This window comes from Rutilus rutilus (assembly GCF_951802725.1).
Source record: "Rutilus rutilus genome assembly, chromosome: 1".
Taxonomy (NCBI): Eukaryota; Metazoa; Chordata; class Actinopteri; order Cypriniformes; family Leuciscidae; genus Rutilus; species Rutilus rutilus.
Window position 1 is genome coordinate 51866441 of NC_140209.1, and position 22839 is coordinate 51889279.

General features: G+C 38.9%; 2 protein-coding genes across 4 annotated transcripts; one reads left to right on the forward strand and one right to left on the reverse strand.

The window, feature by feature from the left end:
• Positions 1-9223: 9223 nt before the first annotated feature.
• On the reverse strand, positions 9224-18110 carry desi1a (desumoylating isopeptidase 1a). Of its 2 annotated transcripts, none has more exons than XM_084385327.1 (6): positions 12425-12773; positions 11440-11461; positions 11142-11211; positions 10736-10845; positions 10468-10590; positions 9224-9758 (listed from the first exon to the last, which is right to left on the reverse strand). In XM_084385327.1, exons 1-6 carry the CDS (start codon positions 12513-12515, stop codon positions 9665-9667), a joined length of 510 nt encoding a protein of 169 aa, XP_084241453.1. In that variant the 5' UTR covers positions 12516-12773; the 3' UTR covers positions 9224-9664. The 2 variants fall into 2 exon arrangements, with proteins under 2 accessions (XP_084241453.1, XP_084241452.1); XM_084385326.1 differs by lacking the exon at positions 12425-12773 and adding an exon at positions 18012-18110 and having other exon boundaries at positions 9518-9758.
• On the forward strand, positions 16826-22752 carry cbx7a (chromobox homolog 7a). Of its 2 annotated transcripts, XM_084385304.1 has the most exons (7): positions 16835-17158; positions 18239-18282; positions 19471-19513; positions 19718-19783; positions 19902-19968; positions 20161-20509; positions 21439-22752. In XM_084385304.1, exons 3-7 carry the CDS (start codon positions 19500-19502, stop codon positions 22032-22034), a joined length of 1092 nt encoding a protein of 363 aa, XP_084241430.1. In that variant the 5' UTR covers positions 16835-17158; positions 18239-18282; positions 19471-19499; the 3' UTR covers positions 22035-22752. The 2 variants fall into 2 exon arrangements, with proteins under 2 accessions (XP_084241429.1, XP_084241430.1); XM_084385303.1 differs by lacking the exon at positions 19471-19513 and having other exon boundaries at positions 16826-17158; positions 21439-22751.
• Positions 22753-22839: the final 87 nt, after the last annotated feature.

Genomic DNA, 22839 nt, shown 5'->3' on the forward strand with positions numbered 1-22839 from the left:
AAACGGCAAGTAAGCTTGAATGACTTACAACTTTGAAAAATATTTTTTTTACAGTAGCTCTCAAATCTCATTTGCACGTTTCAAAGTTAGTCATAGAAGTTTAAAGAACACGAGGGTGAGTAAATATGAAAGAATGAACATTTTGGGGTAAACTGTTTGGGTAAAAAGTGTTTTTTACTGTTAAAAGGTGATCTTATTTTTGTATTACTAGCAATGTTTCCATCCACCTATTTTATGCAAATTTTTGGATATTGCACAAATAAGCAACATAGTTTCAGCAGTACCAGATGTGGCCCGGATCTGGGCCGACAGTATGTTGCTGTCTGGGCAAGATGCTAATTCTAAAAATGCGCATAAAAAACAAATGTGGTCAATTGAGGTGGATAGATTGTTTTATCCAATAAGAATACATGCGCATAAACTATGGAAATACATGTATGGAATAAATCCCTCAATGCACAACAAAAAACTCACATGAATGTACCTTAACAGTGGATGCAATAGGATAACTGGATTAACCAGCGACCAATTTCCTTGCACAGCATCTCAATTGTTGGTTTGATCATTCTGAAATGCCTGATCATTCTCAAAGTCTGTCATCAGAATGATTTGGTTTAATTCCCCCAGAAACATCTCGCATGATTGCGTTCAAGCACCAGGCCTCCGAATGCAAGAAAACATGACAGCGTTTGTTGCACTTTGTCTGCTCGCTCTGAGGCACAAGTCATTTATGATCAAGGAAAAAAAGAGCTACAGTTTCTTCCCCGATTGCAGCAACTTTCATTTTTATTTTCTGAGGAAGTGATGATTTTCTTCTCTTGAACACATGGGATGAAAACGCCTCTTTATTTGCAAATGTTTTATAGCCTACGATAATCCAATTTTGTTTCATTTGTTAAAAAGGTTAAATTCTGAACTCTGGATGGAAACATAGCTAATGACATAAGAATTGTTTAGGTAGATATTAATGTTGCTGTTTGCTGGAAGTGTTCCCTCAATTATAATGCCCCACCATTGACATTTCACATAAATGACAAAGCATTTAACAGAACAGGACGGAGTACCAAGAGAATCCATCATAGGTCTCTATGTGGGGATTAAGTTATTGTTAAACTGCTTATTTCTATTCTGAGAAGCACTTTCAGAACCTTTCTGGGTCATGTTTACGTGTGCACCAAGACGTTGGGTTGTCAGATCGAGGGTCTGTCACAGTCATAACACAAAAAAACACACACACTCTTGCGACCGCAAGTGTGTGAGAGTATTGGCGACGTCTCCGCAGAGGTCACACCTCCCGCAGTGACAGTGTTAGCTGGAGAGAATGAGTCAGTGAATGAGTGTAACCAGGTTGACTTCAGGCGCCCCTTCTCCAGTGAAGCATTCAGTCGCAATGCTACAAATGGACATGCTACAGAAATGGATAAGAAAGCTGTCATTTGAGGAAGTGTATGTGTTTTTGTGATCAGCTCAGGGACCCTCAAATACGATGATCCCCTTGTGAGGGACTCCCTTTCTAAAAGCACATTTATTCTCTTTGAGAAAATCGGTTTATAATGTATGTTGTTTGAACAATTAAATGATTGCCTTTTAATATTGTCACTCTATTGAAAAGAAAAGTGATTTGTCTTAATTTATGTGAAAAAATATATTGAAAATGGGCTCCATTTAACTAACGTTACTTAAATGACTTGGTATTAAATCTCTGGAATAATAATATGCTGGAAAAAAATCTTGGTCTTATCTTGTCTCACAAAGGATATTGCACTATTGATCACAAGCAAATGAGGAAAAGTGTCCCATGCTGCCGCACGCTGTTGTTTTTATTCCATTCTGGAGGAAAGCACCAGAGAGCTGAAGGAAAGCAATGTTGCTTTGTGTAATGTCTCCATCTTGTGTTTTTATAGAGTAGTACACTTTTCAAAGAAATGCCTCCCCTCTCATGTTCTCAGGTGTAGTCATATGACAGGGATAATCCGTTTCATGGGCTTTCCTGTAGCTCAAACAGTAGAGTGTTGGTGCTAGCAACGCCAAGGTCATGGGTTCGATTCCCAGGGAAAGCAAGAACTGACAAAATGTAAAATGTCTACCTCGAATGGAATGTAAGTCGCTTTGGATAAAAGCGTCTGCCAAATGCGTAAATGTAATCTGCATAATCTTTCTGCCTGTGATAAGAGATGTTCTCTGATAGTCATTTTGATTGTACAGTCATTTTTTTAAAGACAATTACCAAGTAGGCTAGTTGTATTTATTTATTAGGCTACTTGATAGCGTTACACATTTAAATTATTTGTATTTTTAGATTTACATGTTATTATTATTAGATTCTTTAATCTAAAAACGTTATGTATTAACAGTAGCCTACATAACTATGTAAATTATTGATCAAAATTAACTACATATAAATGAGTCAATACATCATCAATCCTTCTTCCAAAACGTGTTTTTGTCTTACCCTGATTCATATGGTTGTCTATTATAAGTGTTTATATTTTAGGCCAAGTGGGATGGTTTTCACGGGAAATATAGAAAGGTTGCTCAGAAGCATGTATGGTGTGGGAGTGGTTCTATTTCCTTTCGCTCCAGACCGCCAAAGGCCGCGCTGAAAGCACTAGTGGAAAATCCCTCGCGCTCGAGCCTGACCGAGAATCGAATAACAAAGTTGTCACCTCGTAACTTGACGTGTCACGTGTCTTCAGCTATAATAACCCCCTGCCCCGTCAAATTGATCTCTTTCTCATTCTCGCCTGATTGAATTGAAGTGACAATATTTTGTGCAGCTTGTTGCTGACGTGTTCTTCGGGATAGGTTACGCGAGCTGTTTCGTCATTGTCATCGCCTCACATTACGGATTTTCTCACTGGACGCGTTCCCTGTGCATGACGATCGCGAGTGATATTTTATAAGTTTTAGAGAGGCTTCAATCTTCTGGTTCCCTGTAAGTTTGAATGCCTCAGTGAAGACATGCACTCGGAAGTCCTGGCTGCCTTGGCTTGAGAGCGTGTGTGTTCATCGCTGTGCAGATCACCAACTGCAAGGAGTGACGGATTTATTTTCCTTTTGGATTTAAGGTGAGTATTTAATTCGTCATGGATGCACTTAGGTGTTCAGCATGCCCTAACATAATGGATATCATGGATGGCCATCCATCACCAGTTCCCTGTGTGTCATGGTATGGATCATCTTAAGGAGGCATTGTCTGACCCATGCCCGGAATGCTCTATAATGCTGTGCGTCTGGAATCCAGATCGGAAGGTTTGTTGCTTTCTTCCAGTATTACTACTGTTGATCGTAAGCGTAAACAAGTATCGCAAAATGAAAGGAAGAATAAGAAGACAAAATCTTCTGATTTAGCTTGCAAGGTTAAGTAAGGATAGCTGTCTTCTGCAGTAGAGTTGTTACTGCCTGTCCTGGCTAAAGCACAGCCTAATATGGAGATACAAGAGAAAGCTCTGCATAATCAGCTATCGTTTCGTCACCAATGATGCATATGGGACAGGAGTTAGATGTGATGTCAGTGGCTGCCTCTGACTCGCTTTTTGAAGCTACTCCAGCTTCACTGGAAGGAACATTAAAAGCAATGCTCGCCTGCATCAGTCTGGATCCCCCCAGCAGCTGTAAGCTCTGAGAATGTTTATCTACGTCATGCACAGGAAACATCCTTTACGATGCCTCAGTGCAATGACTTTACATCTGTTTTGGTGTCTGCACTACAAAATTCATCAAAGGCTACATGTCCGGATGTGTTAGCCCGCACACTGGCTGTGATGCAGGACCCAGAAGCAGTGGGACTTGGTAGCATGCCGCCTATAGAATCTAGTGTGGCAGCACTCATTGTGTCCTGATGAGGCACTTCGCGAAAACGTGCGTTGCCCCAATGTTGAGTGCAGATGCACTGATGAGCTACTGTCTCGTGCATACAATTCTACAGCAAGCCTTGGCCGTGTTTATAATTCTTTGGCGCATATGCTTGTGGCCTTACACTCCTCTCAGAGTGAAGCTTTATTTGACCCATTAGTGGTGAGTCTAACTGAACTTGCATTACAAGCCATGGGTGTTATCACTAATCACTGTGGCACAGCTTTGGGCACTCTTGTGCAAGCTCAACGGAATGTCGGAATAATTTGCGACGACTGCCGTTGGTACCTGGACGAGTTTTTGGACCAGCTGCACAGGAAGCGACCTCTTGTTCATACTGGCGTGAGACATAAAATAATTCACAACCCACACCAGTCAGAGGCACTTGCGCACGAAGTTCAGATGTTGTTGCGCAAGGGTGCCATAGAACTAGTCGACCCCCAAGTTCATCTCAGGGATTTTTTTTCCATTTATTTTCCGGTCACAAAGAAAGACGGCGGATTTCGACCGATAGAAATCGGAAGAAACCTAAGAAATCTGAATCGGTTTCTAAAGTTTTTGCCGTTCCGAATGCTACGCACAACCAATGTGTTACAGGCCGTTATGCGACAAGATTGGTTCATGACAATAGATTTGAAGGATGCCTATTTTCATGTTCCAGAACACAGGCGATTCCTTCGATTTGACAGTTCAGGGTTCTTCCTTTTGGCCTGGCTCTAGCACCAAGGGTGTTCTCAAAGTTTGTTCAGGTGGCATTGGAACCACTCCAGAGTTCTGGCATTAGAGTTGTTGCCATACCTGGACGACTAGCTTGTCTGTGCAGCATCACCCCAGCAAGTAGTGGATCAAACGCGTCATCTGTTGCACCATATTGCGGCTTTAGGAATTACAGTGAATTGGGACAAATGCAAGCTTGTCCCAATGCAGTCGACCAGTTTCATAGGTCTTGTTCTCAACTCTGTCACGATGTTGGCTGTTCCAACTCCCGAGAGAATAAGGTCAATTCTGAGGACTATAAAGCATCTTCAGGTTGGCCGCATTCAGAATTACATTACTCTCCTGAGACTCTTGGGTAAGCTCACAGCAGTGTCAACAGTAGTACCACTGGGACTGTTGTGGCTAAGACCATTCAACGATGGCTCATTCAAAAACGTCTCTGTCCAATACGACACAAATACAAGAAAATCAGAGTCACACATCGTTGCGTGCGAGCCCTAGCACCTTGGTCACAGGAGTTTCTCGTCAGAGGAATACCATTGGGACCTCCACCTGCATGGTGGGACGGTCAAGGACGGATGCCAGTCTTCTCAGATGGGGGGGGAGTCTGGCTCAAGAGGGGAGTAAATGGCACTTGGAGAGGGGCTCTGTGCACAGGGCTCTGTGCAGGGAGACTGGACTCTACACCCAGAAGTGGTGCAAATGATATGGAGGATGTATGGGACAGCAGCGGTAGATGTGTTCGCGGACAGTCAGACGTCTCACTGCCCTCGTTGGTTTTCTCTGATGGACAAACCGGGATCTCTGGGTCTGGATGCATTAACCCACAACTGGCCAGAAATGACACTATATGTTTTCCCCCCATTACCTCTGATTTGGAGGACTATGTGTCGAGTGCGTGACTGCGGCCACTGTCTGCTGTTAGTGGCTCCTTATTCGCCTAAGAGGCCATGGTTTCAGACTCTGTTTTCACTGATAATAGGACCACGTCTGCCCAACAGACCAGACCTCCTGAGTCAGCTAGAAGGAAGAGTTTGGCACCCACATCCAGATTGATTGAAACTGTGGGTGTGGCCATTAGGCCCACCAGGCCTCTCTTGGAGTGTTCAGAGAGGGCCAGGGACACTGTTTTGAATGCACGTGCGGCATCGACGCGAAAGTTGTATGCTTGTAAATGGAAGGTGTTCTCTGACTGGTGTTCTAGCCGTGATCTTGATCCATTACACTGCTCAGTGGGATGCATTTTGGATTTTCTGCAACATATGATGTTTTATTAACAAGGTTCGGGAGGAACACATTCTAATGATCAAACAATCAAGTCATTCCAACCAGCTGTCAGCAATCAGTAATCAACAGGTCCACTCAATCAGCATGATTAGGCCTATAAATACACACAGTCGACTCACCCATATTTGCCTGGTTATCTTCCTAACCAAGAGATATGGGGGATTACTCTGGGTTCAGGCCCAATTTCCGAGCTCGGAGATCCCCCCCCCCCCCCCGGACAGCACGCCAAAAACGCATAACTATTTATTCTCTGATCATTCGTAAGTGTGAACTCGTGAACTTTTGGAACTTGGCCGTTCTACATCTACACTAAAGGTGTATGTGGCGGCTTTAGCAGCTCACCGATCAGAGTTTAGTGACTCCTCACTTGGTTCTGACCGGCTGATTGTTGCTTTCTTGAAAGGAGTGAATCGTCTTTGTCCTCCACAGGGGCGTACGGAGTCCGACGTGGGACTTGGGTATTGTTCTCAATTCCTTGTGTCACTGCCCATTTGAGCCAATTTTAGAGTCTAACATTAAATGGCTGTCATTTAAGACTGCATTTCTTTTGGCCATTACAAAGCGTAACGCAAAGCGTGTGAGTGAACTCCATGCATTATCAGTAAGTACCCACTGTTTGCGCTGGAGTAGTAGATTCAGTAGTGTTTCGTTGTGGCCCAATCCGGCATTTCTACCCAAGCACAATTTATTAACCAGCCTATTGTGTTGGCTGCACTGTCAGTAGATCAAGCTGACATACGGTTGGAGCTATGTCCAGTTAAGTCTTTGAAGGCTTATATTGATAAGACAGCAGCCTGGCGTAAGACTGATCAATCGTTTGTCTGTTTTAGTGATGCACGCAGAGATGCTGCACTTTCTAAACAGAGACTGGTGCACTGGGTGACACAGGTAATTTCTCATGCGTATGAGTCGGTGGGGCAGTCTGTGCCCTCATCTATTCACTGTCATTCTACACGTGCTTTGGCAACATCTTGGGCAGCGTTCAGAGGAGTATCGCCTTCTGAAATTTGTGCTGCAGCAACTTGGGGTTCAGCCTGCACATTTTCACGTTTTTACAGATTGAATGTGACTCCCTTGCCAGCGGTGTGCGCTGCAGTGCTATCTGCCTGCCCGGACGTTTCCCAAGGGGATTCCTCGTGACTGCGTAGGTATTCGTCTTCCACTAGTGCTTTCAGCACTGCCTCTAGTGGTCTGGAGCGAAAGTAAATAGAACGCTGGTTACGAACCTAACTGTGGTTCTATGACTAAGTGGAAGACCGCTGAGGTCACAACTTTGTTATTCGATTCTCGGTCAGGCGCGAGCGATAGGGATTTTCCACTAGTGCTTTCAGCACTGCCTATGGCGGTCTTCCAGTTAGTCATAGAACCACAGTTACGTTCGTAACCAGCGATAGGTTAGTTGGAGCAGCTAAATCTCGAACCTGCAGCGAATTTTTTAATTTTTTGTCTAGTCCAGCGCCTCATAAACACACATACACACCAGAGAAAAAACTTTGCAGGTCCTATGGCTGTGAGAGAGAGCCTACTCGGATGAAAATCACTTCAGTGAGCTCATAGTAATGGCAAATTTTATTGTCAGTAACGGTAACGGCGTTGTAACGGGGGAAACAGTCATTTGTTTGATTACTCATTACTGAAAAAGATAACACCTTTAGTAACGCCGTTTATTTATAACGCCATTATTCCCATCACTGAACGTGACAGCTAACAAGAATCAACATCGGCTTGGTTTTTTGGTGATGATGAGAACCGAGGGATTTGAAATGTTGTAAAAGCGACACGGAGATGGTTTTTATTACTCAACAGATGAGTAAGGTATTTTATTGAACAGATAATTTGCCATATGTAGCTCTTTAACAGAGTTCATTGTACAGCATTATCTATTGTGAAGGGTCATTTCATTATGGTTGTTGTAGCTGTGCTGGAATTTATTTTCAAGGAAGTAGTGTTGTCACCATTATGTTCTGTTTGTTTTAGGTTTCATGGACCTTCTGTTTGTTTTCGTTAGTCATATGTGTTTCTAGTTCTAATTTGCCGCCACTGATCAGTCACCATGGACCATGAACCTATTTGGTGTGTTTAAGGCCCATTCACACCACACAGTAAGGATGGGAATCCCTAATGAGGGCACCGCACGCGACTGGTTGTCTCTGGGGGTAGCTGTTGTGGGTTTAGAGAGAGCCATCAAAGAAATAAACGAATAATCCGACATGTGGGAAGCCGTAGAACAGGGGAAAATGGCGAAGAGAGCAAGGTGGGCAGCCTGCTAAAAAGTGCGAGTGTGGGCAGCTTGCAGTAATAACTTCAGCTATCCTGGCTGATAGGACAAACTGGTCCGGCAGAGGCTGATCCAAAGATGTGTCCTCCTGCAGACAATAGTAAAGTCCGTAAAACCACGAGCTGGCTGCGCGCTGTATCTTACATACTGTATCTTTAATGAAAAAAATATTCAAAACATCTGTCAGTCAACCACCAGCACTGTTTTTTAATTAATTCAGAACTGTGAATGTGTTGATTTCTAAGTAGTGCTTAAAATGTATGTGTGGAAAAATATGCATTCTTACATGTACTATGTCTATTTTTGGATTGCAAAATATCTATATATATATATGAGGATAAGAACACACATAAGGGCACTTTATGTAGACTCATTGCTGGTTCTTTAATGAGATGACTTCCATTAAAACATATGAGGATAAAGCTCTAAACAATCAGTGCAGTTTAGGGTTTGCAGCAACATTTTGACAATGAGAACAGCATGAAAACAACAAAATAAAAAAGGGTACAGTTTTCCATCAAACATCTCTGAATGTTACATATGTCACTTGTGCCGAATAAATAAACCGCTTCAAAATAGGAACATGTTAATAAATACCAACAATAAATACACACATTTAGCTATATAACACTGACAACAGCAGCAAACTTTCCTTTCATGAAAATAAAACAAGCGTAAAGCATATACAAAAGCATTTAGCTGGGTAAATAAATGGATGGGACAACATCTACCTTAAACAAAACATGTAGAAATAATTTGTACTTTACAGTTATGTTAAAAATATTACAGTACTTGTGCCCGAGCTGCCATGACAAAGGCACAGATACATATATGCATCTATTTTATCTATCTTAATTTTGCTTATGTAAAACGCTCTGAGAATTGACTTTTAAAAGCGCTATACAAAATAAAGTTATTATTATTATTATTATTATTATTATATATTTCTCTGAATCTGAGCCACAAGTATCATGGTCCATTCGGTCACATTCAATAAGATCTTCAGTTCAGAGCAAAAACTAATGCAAGTCATATTATAGCACATGTGCTTCTTTGCCACAAATTTACACACAAAAATAAATAAATAAAATTAAAGCGTCTTTTTACTTTTTGGCTTACCAATATTAATACGCATAAACAGACATATTAGTGGGGAAAACAGCATGAAATGATGTGAAATTAATCAAAACTAGCAAGAGGGGAAAAAGTTGGATTATCATCAACAAATAACAAATGACCTTTGCATGTGGTGGGTTGTAGAAATACAAAATAAAGATAGATAATAAAATGAAACCCATAGAAACCAAGAAAAATATGAACCATTGGTGATCTGGAAGGATGACCCAAGACCTTGTGCTTGAAACACTTTAAGCAAAACTCTCTCAAAATATGTGGGCAACTGTGAATGTGGATGAGAAATTGTAGATTTTTGAGCCAACTTCATTTATAACAGGGCAAATGTGTGTGTATAAACAAGCCTATGTGAGAATTATTGCACGTGTGTGTATGTGAGATTACAAAGCTGATCTAGCTATGATTATTTTGGCTGTTGATCACGTTTCCGCCTGGAGGGGCGATATGTATCGAGTCCAGGATTGGCCGCAACACCTGACCAAATGGCCTTAGAGAGAAAGAGAGAGCATGAAGTTCTGTGAAAACTGTGAAAATAACACGGATCTTCTTACATAAATTTTCAGCATTGCAAATGTGACAGTTGAAAATGAGAGAACTTTACAGTTATACAATCACAAATGGGAGAATCTCACAAAAACATGGTCAAGGTCACATTTCACTAAAACATCAAAAGAAAAAAAATGCATGAAGAAAATTAAGCCGAATATATATATATATGAAGACTTCAGATGCAAAAGCCTCTAAGTGCCATCTGATATTTTCTTCTAGAATGATAATTTTGATCAAGCTCGTATGTCTATGTTCAGTTATTTCACTTTAACGGCAATGAAAATGACCTATTAATTGTCATTAAAGTGAAATTACTGAACCTAAATATACGAGCTTGATAAAAATGTCTTCATATATATATATATATACACTTTTTTTTTAATGTGTCGAGATTTGTCGTTTTGGAATCTTTTGACTTAATTGTATGGACAAAAACATTATTCAAAATATTGTATCATACATCTTTAGAACAACATGAGGGTGTCTTTGAGATTTTTTCATTTATTAATTTCCCTTTTGACAATAAAGACCGATCTCAAGCATGTTTATTTATTCCCTGTATGTAGTACTAAATACTTTCCAATTAAGTGGAAATAAAAACAACCCTAAAAATCATGTCTGAGCGAGTTTATGTTTAGCATACTCACGTGGAGAGCACTTCAGAGGGCAGATCTGTGATATAGGAGGGAATTTTATTTCCAGTGAGAAACTGGGCCACCTCATTAGTGAACGTGTTACAGTTGTGTTCAAACAATCGGTACTTGTCACCACTGCAGAGAGAGAGATAGATACCAAAGCAGAAAAAGAGGCTTATGAATGCAAGCAACGCAAGTAAAGCACATGTTTGCACAGTACAAAAGACTTTAAACTGGAAGAAAGGAATTCCTCGTTTTATTTTCAGTCAAAAACACTCACCTATATGTTGTCTCTCCAAGTGAGGACAGATAATCCATAAAGATCTCCTCTGTCACCTCTGTATTTCCCAGTTCCACCACTGTGTCTGGAGGTCCGAGCATCGTCCCGCCCTGTAAACACACGCACACACTATGGCACATACTGCAGCCGCCCCAGAACAAATGCACCTCTTAAGAAATATTATGTGCCAAGGCCATTTAATCTCAACAACCCAAAAATAAATGGACAAAAACAATGTGCGAAGATGTGCTGTTCAAAGCTCCACATGGACCATGAACATGTAAAGTGAGGGCTCACAAACAGCACAATATATAGAGTACATTGATCGAGTGTGTTTTCATGGCGATGTTTAAGCGCTTGTCCTATCTTGAAGTACGAGAAGCGTTGCAATGGGTTGTGATTTTACCGGTGGGCAACTAGAGATCCCAGCACCACCATAGAAAAATTCCTCTCCGTAGACCACTATAGATGTGTGCCTGTGTTGACATAACGTAACAGGAAATGCATATAGTTAAAACATGTTATAAAACATATCAGATAATAATGATAAACATTTATTTGTATAAAACTTTTCATACACGAAATGCAGCTCAAAGTGCTTCACAAGCATAAAAACATTCAAAAAAAAAAGAAAAAAAAAAGATATATAGATATTATAATTATATATTTAACTTGTTTATAAATAAAGGATCTTAACCACTTACCAAATCCCATCAAGCTGTTTTCCTATAAGAAAGAATATGTTTTAGAAATCATTGACTATATGATAGATATTAGTTATATTCGATATGCGAAGATTTTATTATATTTATATTATTAAAATATAACAGTAGTACTGTTACGGTTTGACCCATTTAAAGAATGATTTTCAATCTGATGAACCTTAACTAGCATGGGATTTCAAACTAAAAAATGTGATTAGATATTAAAATAAAACTTATTAGTTCGTTATTAATCTATTAAATAGGTTAGATTAGATTCAAATTAAATAAGTAAACAAAAAATAAATAATACATAACATTACAGTGTAACTGCATTTTTAAAAAAAATTTTTTTAGCTTAATAATATTAATATGTGTTTATAAAAGACAGATGCCTTATAAATTTTAGGATGGTGGTCCCGACCCTCACACAGGGATGATCATATTTGGGGGTCCGTGGCTGGCATCTAAAATATGGAAAACTTACAGCATGTGACACGATTAATTACCATAAAGGACATCGTGTTCTAAAACAATTTGTTCTTTTTGTTATTTATAACTAATGCAAGATAACTGAGATAAGCGGATAAACGGGTCTCGCTGTGAAAATAGCTCGTAAGGTTATGTGAATAAGATATGTTGTTGAAAAAAGTGTTTTCATCGATCAGCTGTAACGCGCAATGTTCTAGAACAGTGAAGGTGTCTCTTAAATATTCATAAGCAAAGCCTTCGCCATTGGATGGAAAAAAGGCAACGTCAGTATTACCTCATTAATAATCAGGCCCCGAATCTTCGTCGTTGGACGGATACAAGTGACGTTAGCATAATAGTTAATTAATATTCATTAGCCACGATTTCTCATTGGAAGATGACCAGGCAACGAAGCGAGATAGAAGTAATATGTATGAGTGAGACCTTCATCATGGTAGGATTGGAAATTTCTCGGCCCTCACCAATTGTAGCGGTAAAGATATTCTGCATCACTCACCCAACATTATCGGACTGAGCTGTCTGGCCATTCCCCGCGATAGATCATAAATGAAAAGCTGCACTCCAAACGTCGAGATGTGCTGATCCATGTTTGTGATGATGGTGGCTAAATGTGGCTGACTAGCCTGTCTGCGGTCTCCTGCTGATCTTGCGTTATAACGGCCTTAAGATTCTCAAATGATCACGACAGCCTGATATCTGAGTTTTGAAATTTCTGAAATACTGTAGCTATCGGACTTGTTGAGAATCAATGGCATTAGGAGGATTTGAGTAAAAAATACATTCAAAGGGATACCAAGGTAAATAGGCTAACGTTATGTCCTTCCAAGTCGCCAATGAAGAAGCGCATTAATTCAACGGCACGACAGCGCCATCTATCGTATGTGCAGGCGATTACCTCACGACATTATAACCACATGCCCCCGACTAATAAATCAACTGTAATTTCAGTGTGTGTGTAGGCCTATCTTAAATTGGTTTTACCATTATTAAAGTCAATTGACTGGCACTTCTATCAAAATTATTTCATTCCTTAAGCTACTGTATTTCTTCATCCATATGAGTTACAAAATGATCTCATGAAGAATTTAGAGTTTACACAACTTCTTATTGTTTGACTAGGTCGAGTTTGATAAATTGTTATACTGCGATCGTTATACGTATATTCTTCCTGACTATTGCTCTCTGATCAAATAGATGAGCCAGAAAGAACTCGCAACGAAAAAAAAAATCTATCTATCTATCTATCTATCTATCTATCTATCTATCTATCTATCTATCTATCTATATGAAGGAGATGCATCTTATTGAGCATCTTTAAATTTAAAAAGTATCAGATAATGAGAATAAAATCCTGTGTGGGAACCTAACGGTAAATTTTGCATTTATTTTTAATTGTGATGTTCATTTTTGCGCTCGTTTTGGGACGTTCTAAAACGCTTAGCGTAACAAAAAATAATATATATATATATATAAAAAACACTTACTGGCTTAAAAGACGATGGTAGAATTCATAACTAAATTCAGCACACAACTTATTTGTAACACAGGCAAGCAGGTATACAATAACGCAACACAAACAAGTTACACGTTAAAAATATCCTACATTAAGCGTTGTCTTAATAACGTTTTTTCTGTGGGAAAATGCTTACCTGTAACTTTGGGCGCTGCGTTTATATTCTGGGCTCATATGCTTGCTTGTACAGAGAATTATCAATAAGTTGAATATGCCTACTGAATTGATCCTTCAATCTCACTGTTACACTTTCTCGCATTTTTCATTGTTGGGATTTTGGGGAATATCGGCGGAATTCTGTAGAATAAACCAGAACAGTAATAGCAGCTCGTAAGGGGTGGGGGGGGTGTAGAACTGTAAATGAGGGGCGCTGGAATTCTCTGGAAATTTCCGGAACTTTCTGTGGAATTCTGTTGGCGCAGATTTCGGGAAGGACTAATTATCAGTGTTATTCAGCGTGTTTCTCGGAAAACATTATTTAAGTACTTTCGTTCTGTTCTAGGTGTATGCGTAGGCTAGATCACGTTCCCATTTACAGGGCTTTACATCAGCCTCTGCAATGACCCGATATTCTCGTATAGCTCAAAAGTGACTCATCGTACTAATACGTCTTTATCGCTCAGATAGAGACCACCTTTTCCCGTCTTTCATTTCCATTTCTTGGCAAAAACAGTCGCGCTCCTCACGCGCGCGAACTCTCGTGGCTACTCGCGCTCAGTGCAGCACTAAAGGGACGAATGGAGTTTGGCAAGCCAAGTTAACATTTATTCGTTTGTCCACCCAAAAAAGAAAATTCTGTCATAATTTACTGACCCTCCTGTCATTCCAAACTGTAAAACTTAATTTCGTTCATTTTCGAAACACAAATGAAGATATTTCAATGAAACCTGAGATTTCTGCCCCCCCATTGACACAGCTAACACTTTGATGCTTTAAAAAGTTGATAAAGAGATTGTAAAACCAATCCATATGAATTGAGTGGTTTAGTCCAAATTCTCTGAAGAGACACTATTGCTTAATTGATGAACATCACACACACAGATCAGATATGGTAAATATAAGCTAAGCATGCTTGCTTTACCTGCGATAATGAGGTTCATTTAGGGCTGTCTGATATCTGCAATATTGTAATACTTGTAGCCTACTGACAAGCCAATGCAGAGGAATGCAAGCAACCGCGATATTCGCGTTTTCTTTTTTCATAAGGCTACACCCTTCTTGTTTTGCACTTCATGCAAGTATATTGAATAAGTTAAATAACTTATTTAAATAAGTTACAAATGATAATTAGGGCTGGGGCAAAACATTTATTTTCCGATTTATTGTTTTTTTAAATGTGGTCAATTCAAAATCAATTCTTAAAGGCCACGAATCGATTTTTTTTCTCATATTTATTTATCTATGATCCAAAAGCCATGCAGTATTAGTTTTCCTACACTGTTCATTTGCTTGCAGCCTCCATGTTACAGCTAATGCTGTGAGATTTTATGTTTGTTTTATCAAATCAAGGCATGCGACTGTTCTGACTTGTCCAATTTTCAGCATCAATTTTTCATCTTGCATCAAAATCCTAAAATAAAAAGAGTTTAATATACAGTTTTGTGGCTCTTCATTTCTTTTTATTAATTAATCACTTGTAAACTATGTTCACTGTTCTTTTTTTATAAATATAGGATTTGTATCAATCTATATTCATTGAATCGAATCGAGAATCGAAAATCGAATTTAGAATTGAAATCAAAAATCAAAATCGAATCGAATTGGAACATCTGAATCCACCCCCCAGCCCTAATGATAATAAGACTATGTGTACCATGGTGATACAGAGCCTCCATAGATTTGCACTTAACAAGCCTAAACAGACAGTGAATGAGAAAGATCGACTGAGTGCGTGCGATTACCTGCATCTGTCTTTAAAGGTCAGTAAAGGTTTTGAACTTGTTTGTTGTTTGAATGAACGGTCTAATAACCATAGACTGTAAAAAATATGGACAAAGCGCTAATAACTCACTCAAGGACAGTCCCTTGCTGTCCCCTTGTGGCGTAATAATGTAACTGCGCTAAGTGACATCCTATCTAGAATACGCTAAGACGAGCAATACTGATATGCCTACTGGTGAAATAAAATCAGAAAGCCTCTTGTCCAATCAGATTCGATGATCGGAACTAACTGTTATACATATAACAATAGCCTAACGAGCTTATTGTCAGGTTTATGTGGACCCTTATTTTGACATTCTCTATTTACTTCACTTCCTGTTTCAACGCTCTGTCTAGTTTCGGTTTTATTGGTTAATTATGTCCTCGTTTAAATAAATAAATAAATGGCGATAATACCGCATATCACGCTATTGAGCCACTCAAAATTACGCGTTACACAGCACGTTTGCGCTTCTGCAAGAACCAATGAGGTTCGCTCTCGTGTTACGCAACATGTTTGAGCTTCAGCAAGAACAAGTGAGGTTTGTTCTCACGTGCCAATAAATACGATTGAGCTTCTGATTATGTTCACTGATCAATGTTTATATATGAATAAAAACCTAAATGAAATCTGTTCATTTTATAGAAAATTCTGAAATTTTACATTTACGCATTTGGCAGTCGCTTTTATCCAAAGCGACTTACATTGCATTTCAAGGTTCACACATTCACATTCTTACATTTTTGACCAAATTTTGACTAAATCGCTCAGTTCATATGGATTAGTTTTACAATCTCTTAATGAACTTTTTGAAGTAACAACGGATGACTTTTTTTTTTTTTTTTTTTTTTTTGGGTGAACTAACCCTTTAAAACTAAACTATTATATTACTTGTTTTTGATTACTAGTTAAAATTACATAAAATGTAAGCTGTTCTTCAGAATGCATAAATGTAATGTAGGCTACTATTTTCCTTATTCTAATAGTGTCAAATAACCATTCTATTGTTATTGGTAATAAAATGCACATTTTTGCTATTGCTTCTTATGGGGATCTGTGGTTCAGACGTCAACTATTTACTAGTATACCGATTTTTGCTGGTACCTCGTGTAGTTGAATTAGGGTTGGTAAATATAGTTTTTAGTTATTGGTAAATATTTATGTATATTATTATGTTTCCCAGTTGAATAAACTCTAGTACCTTTATTAGACACTATAGTGTGTAGGCATAAATTAGTTGTTAGTAAAACATTTTTAATCTTTCTAGTACATGTTTTATCTAATAACAACTTGGAGTTGAACTAGTAACAAGAAATACATGCTAACTAATGAATATAACCTTGTAAAACTGACAATGAGACTAGCCATTATTTGACTGCTAATTAAGAGGTTTTTTTTTAAATAGTAAAATATAATAAAAATAGTTGCATGTTAGATAAATGTTAACACTGCTTGCCATAGACGGAGAAGTGGGTGGGCGCGAGCGCGTAAGCGTGCACGCGCCAAGCCAAGCCAGCGCGTACATGTGTCGCAGATTTTAAAACTCGGGAAGAGCTGGAACAGCGGCGGACCTGATGGTGCACCAAGAGTAGCAGTGGGTTTAAATCCTAAAAAAAAAAAAAAATCTCAGAGTCTACGCAGTAGAGTTAAGCGACATTTTATCCCCTGAGGAGGAAAAACGTGAGAGATCAGAAACTATATTTGCTGCACTGGATGATCTCATTAACATGGAGCTGTCATCAATAGGAGAGCAAGTGTTTGCTGTGGAGGCAATAACGAAGAAGAGGATAAGAAAGGTAAGGACGTTTCTGTGCGTGGGGAAATGCATTTATGTTAAGTTGCTTTAATACAATTTATTCTGCAAGCATATTTACTTTCTGTTTTGAAATGATTAATACCCCGCGAAGTCCCCAGTTTCTTCTATTTTCAGTTCTGAAATGACTCATGAGTGAATAACACCTAAGCTTGCATAACATTTCGGAACTTTTTCGTTGCATGACTTCTGGGGTGCAAAACAGTGCGGTAACTTGTATGTTATTCTCCAAAGTTTGTGGATTTTTATAACGTCTCGCGCTTGAATTGCGAGCGCTATAGATGGAGGGGGGTGTGTGAGAACAGCGCGCGTGTCATCATCATCGCCATCAATGCGCGTTTCGCTCGGAAAAACGCCGTGTTTTGTAGCTACGCAGTTTATTTTTATACGGGTGCAGGGTCAAGGATGATACGTGTAACATCCGCGCAGTTGTCAAAATAATCGGACCAGTTAAGACCAACTGCAGAATAAACAAGATTAAAGATATTTAAATAGTGATAAATAAAATAGGTCATGTTTATTAATAGAGCACGCACGAGCAAGTATCTCTTTGGTAGGTGTTTATGTTATTTATTTATTTATTATTGTGTGTGTGTGTAGTATGCAGCCAGATGTTGTAATGTACAGTAATAGCTAGTGATAGTGATGGTGATGATGACTAACGCTCTATGTGCACGCGGGTTTCGTTTCGTACTCTCGAGCATGACGGGGGAAAGACCTTCGTCGCTCCACACGTTGCATGAAACGAGTTGTTTACGCGTTTCCATGGCCCCACCTATTTCCATCCCATGAATGTTCCCTAAACTCGCTGTTCTTTTTAAATGGAACTCACTCACCCCTCTGTGACATCACCGCAGTAGCGAGTGCAGCGCCGTTTTCATCCTGCATAATCTTCCATGTCAAAATACTACTGAGTGTTGACATCTTAAAGATACAGGCATGCTTTTTCAAAATCTGTGGGATGTTTGTATCATGGATTTGTTGAGAATAGAATGGTGACGTATGTCTCCCTCTGAACTTTTAAAGTGAAAGTGACTCCTTTTCGTTCTTTCTCTTATTTCAGGGAAATGTGGAATATCTCTTAAAGTGGCAAGGATGGTCGCCTAAGTAAGTTCTCATATTAGTAGACCATATGACCTAGAACTGTCACAATATGTGGGTGAATCCCACAACACCATGTCAAGGTCACATTTCTATGGAAGCTTGTTTTCACTATGGAATAAAAATAATAATAATAATAATAATAGCAACTTTTTATCTCACAATTCGGACTTTTTTTCTCAGAATTGCATCTCTCGCAACTGGGAGTTTATATCTCACAATTAACTTTTTTCTTTCAATTACTACAAAATTATATCCCACAATTCTATCAGAATTGAGATAAACTCGTAATTAAAAAACGTTTTTAATCAGAATATAGTTTATATCTCGCATTTCTGACTTTATATGTTATTAAATTAAAAATTAGAAAACACAGCATCACATTATTTTCTCTCATGTGACACACTTAATGGCTGAATCTCTCGAAACTTGTCAAGAACATGTCCTGGTCATTTCAACAAACAAAAATAAATAAATAAATAAATAACTGGATTTTACTTAAAGACAATGAAGTCTATATTTAGGAAATATGATAATATTTTGTAATTATCAGTTAAGTCTGACTAATTTTCAAATTATTTGTCAAAAATCTTCAAATCAGAATATGACTTTCTGTTACGATTACAAAACAGGGCATTGATTTCATACATGACTTCTGTAGAGGACACCGGAACTTACATCATGACATATCAGGCATTTAAGGAGACACAACAAGTGAATAGAGAAAGATATTATATATCAATATTCTTATGAAACATGAGAGATTCTTATCGCTCCCATTATTACACCACTTTTTTCAATACATGTTGCCCCAAGAACCTATTAATATGCAAATTAGATACAGTGTACAGATGCATTGCATAGAATGGGAATGGCATTTGTGGCCATGTTTACATGCATATTGCATAAAGTAAAATGGTATATCAAATAATTCTTAGTTGAGAATCATCTTTATACAACGTTTGGATAAAAAATGGATAAAAACTTGATTGGTGAATGAAAAATGTCCTATTCATGTCTTTAATTATTATTATTTTTTTTAATAAATGGGTCCTGGTGTCCTCTACAGAGGACACAGAATAACATAGGAATAAAATTTAAAAATTTAAAAAAACATTTTTATTCCATTTGTTTGTTGTGCTCTAAACAGTGTGACAAAACTAAATTCACAAAACATTTTTTTCTGGTTCTCAGGAGGATATCACACAAGAGAAGACAATGGAATGCTGTGTTTAAAGTAATAAGAATAAATTAATTTCATTTACAAGAACATTTTTCAATTAAAAAGCAGCCCTGAACTATTCAAATGAACATTTCAGATGAAAATTACTGTAGATTTTATACTTTAACTCCGGGCAAAAACATAATAATCTGTGCTTTAAACTGTTTCGGTCATGTTCTGCTCCAATGATTTGTTTGGAACTGTTTGTGTGAATGTCAGGTACAGCACCTGGGAACCAGAGGACAACATATTGGACCCTCGTCTGGTCCTCGCCTACGAAGAAAAGTAAGTCACACTCTGGAAACCTTCAGTTACTGATGTGGAAATGAATAGGCTTGAAGCAACGGGATGTGCTTTCCTTTCCATCTCCCCATTCCTTAGCATATCTCTCTCTTTCTAACAGAGAGGAGAAGGATAGAGCTCTGGCTTATAAGAGGAAAGGCCTGAGACCACGTCGAGTTATCCTGCGGGTATGAGTTAGCTTCATTATTTATGATTATTAAGTTCAGTTGTAGTTCATATGAAATTGAAGTGATTATGATCTTTTTTTTAACCATAATGCACAAAATCTGATACATATAATAAAAGAAAACTTACGTATCTCAGAACTGCTAGAGTATCTGTATTTTGTGTGTTTCTGCATAATCAAACCCTCCAAACAGAACATCTACCCAATGGACCTACGAAGTGCACACAAGCTTCCGGATAAACCCAGCCCGAGAATCCGCCTGTCACTCACCCGTTCCACGGGGACAGAAATAGACCAGAATGGACGGCGCTATAGAGAAGGTGTTGGCTACCGCCGTATAGAAATACGCAAGAACAGGCAGTGCAGGTCCAAACTCATGGATGACTTCAAACTATCCCAGCAGCCAAACCGACATCCACTTCCTGCAAAAGACTCTGCAGAGAAAGAGTGGAATGGAGACGAGGAAGATGAGAAGAAAAGGGTCAAGAAGATGAGAAAAAATGAAGAAAACACAACAGAAGTGCACCAGGACATTCCAAGTGGTAGGTGTTGTGTGGCATCGATACAGCAACTGTTGCTAAGATACTCTGCTAATGCAACATATTCAGGGGTCATGAGGGCCATTCTGAAAAATATTGCCAGAATTTCTGAATCACAGTGACAACTAGCTAACACATGTTTGATGTGATTTAGAGAACTGTGAAGTAGTTCACCCAAAAATGACAAAGTATAATCTTATTCCAAACCTGCAAGATATAAATAAGCCGTCAAACCATAAACATATGGTAAAAGCAGTGCAGTGCAGCAATCTTCTGAAGCTATTTCACCTTTCATGTGAAGAACAAACTCTTTTATCTCTTAAAACCTCCGTCATAGCACTCATAACTCGTTCAAGTAAATTTCAACTTGCCATCTTAAGACACAAGGTTGCGTCAGGTTTGTTGACAGTCACGTTGAACATGTCTTGTGATCAGTCATTGATGTGAAAACACTACAGGATGCGTCGTCTTGAAGCAGCAAGTCTATATGTGAGCCAAAAACATCATAAGCCTAAGTAGATTGTAGAGACCATTGGTGCCAATAGTTTCTACCATTGTCTTTACGATGCTTTTCGGAAACACAACCCAGGTCAGTTTGCCCCTTATTTTACAAAATAACAAATTTCACGAGGTAGTCCGTTCAACTCGTGCAATATATTCCAATTCTTCTGAAGTTATACTGTAGACTTATTCATTAAAAATCTTCCCCACTGCAATAGCATTCAAACTTGCTGTTAAATATGCATCACACCAGGTTTTGTCAAGTCTGTGAAGATCATTGACATCAAACCTAGAATGACTTATCTTGAGGCAACACGAAAAAGCCAAATGTCTTCGACATGTCTAACGATGACTAGGCCTAAATAATGACAAAACATTCAGTTAACCGTTCCTTGAAAGTTTATTCTGAGTTTCTGTCGTTTTCCTGCCAGGTAAAGAGATGTCTGAGGTGTACAACTCTTCCACAGAACAGGAATCTGTAATTACCATCCAAGAATCTGAGAACTGCTCCTCCATTTTTGACTATGCTGAGAAGCCAAGCGAGGACACCTGTCCAGTTTTCGAAGCAACAGACAACAGTACAATCTCCGACACACAAAAGAACGAGCCAGGCACTGCAGGGGGTGAGGACTCTGTACGGGTATCACATGACACAACAAACACTGACCAATCACTACACAACAGTACCAAGTCAGAAGTCGAGAAAGGTGTGTTTGACAAAGTACAGAACAGACCTTCGGTTATCGAGGTACATTTGAGCGCTAGATGTGGACAGGAAGAGGTTAGAGAAACAGGTGAGGTAGATAGTTTAGAGGCCAAAGAAAAGGAAAGAATAGATGCTGACGTCACAGCAGAATGCACAACAACATTACAGGTTCCAGTTGACCAATCACATGCTTCCTCCACCACCACAGTGTATCCTGAGAAAGTCATTGTGACTCAGGTGACGATAAACTCCTTGACCGTGACCTTTAAAGAGGCCATGACTGCTGAAGGCTTCTTCAGCAGCTGTCGGCTTGAGGTCTAAACTGATAAAGGAACCCAAGAACAACATTACAATAGAGTTATGTACATGTAGTCAGGGCCAAGTGAATAACAGTTCACAGTAGAAGCAGATATTGTCTAAGCAAGGTAAGAACACCAACAAGGCATTTTTCTCCTCAGTCTGTCCTTGTGTCGTTGTGGTAAAATAATCGTTGAAGGACGACATTTCTGATTATGTTCAGTTATGCTGTATCTGAAGACTTTAAGCATGTAAAGTACATCTTTATATCTGTACCACTTTTCCATCAGCAGCAGTCATTGCTCTTACTAAGAGAAGAAACTGTTTTTAAGTTCCGAATCGAAGATATAACTACTGTTACATCGCCTCTTTTGTCCTGTAACCAACCAGGTGGGAAAAGGAAAGGCCACTTGGCTTTGTTTCCATATCTGTGCCTGAGCTCTCTTCACTCTGTTCGGAGGCCTTTGTGCATTTTTAAAGAGACAGTATTGGTTTACATTCACAACTGCTACAGTGGGCGCTTTTGTAGGGGTAGATCCTGTTCATTTGAACACATGTGCTTTAGGTGTGCTTTTAGCATGGCAGAAATCAAAGCCGAGCCTAAATTACATGTTTTGGTCGTGATAGTTGAACATGGCTTGTCAGCTCTGTTGTTGCTCTCACGTATGACAACTACACTGTTTTTTGCTTGTATTTACAGCAAATAAATGGAAAAATAAAAGTTGTGGGTGATTTTATTTCATTTGCGAGTAAAACTCTTTGGTGTTTTAAGCCCATTTCTGCTTCAGAGTAAAAAATTGTCACATTGTGAGATATATATTATACAGTT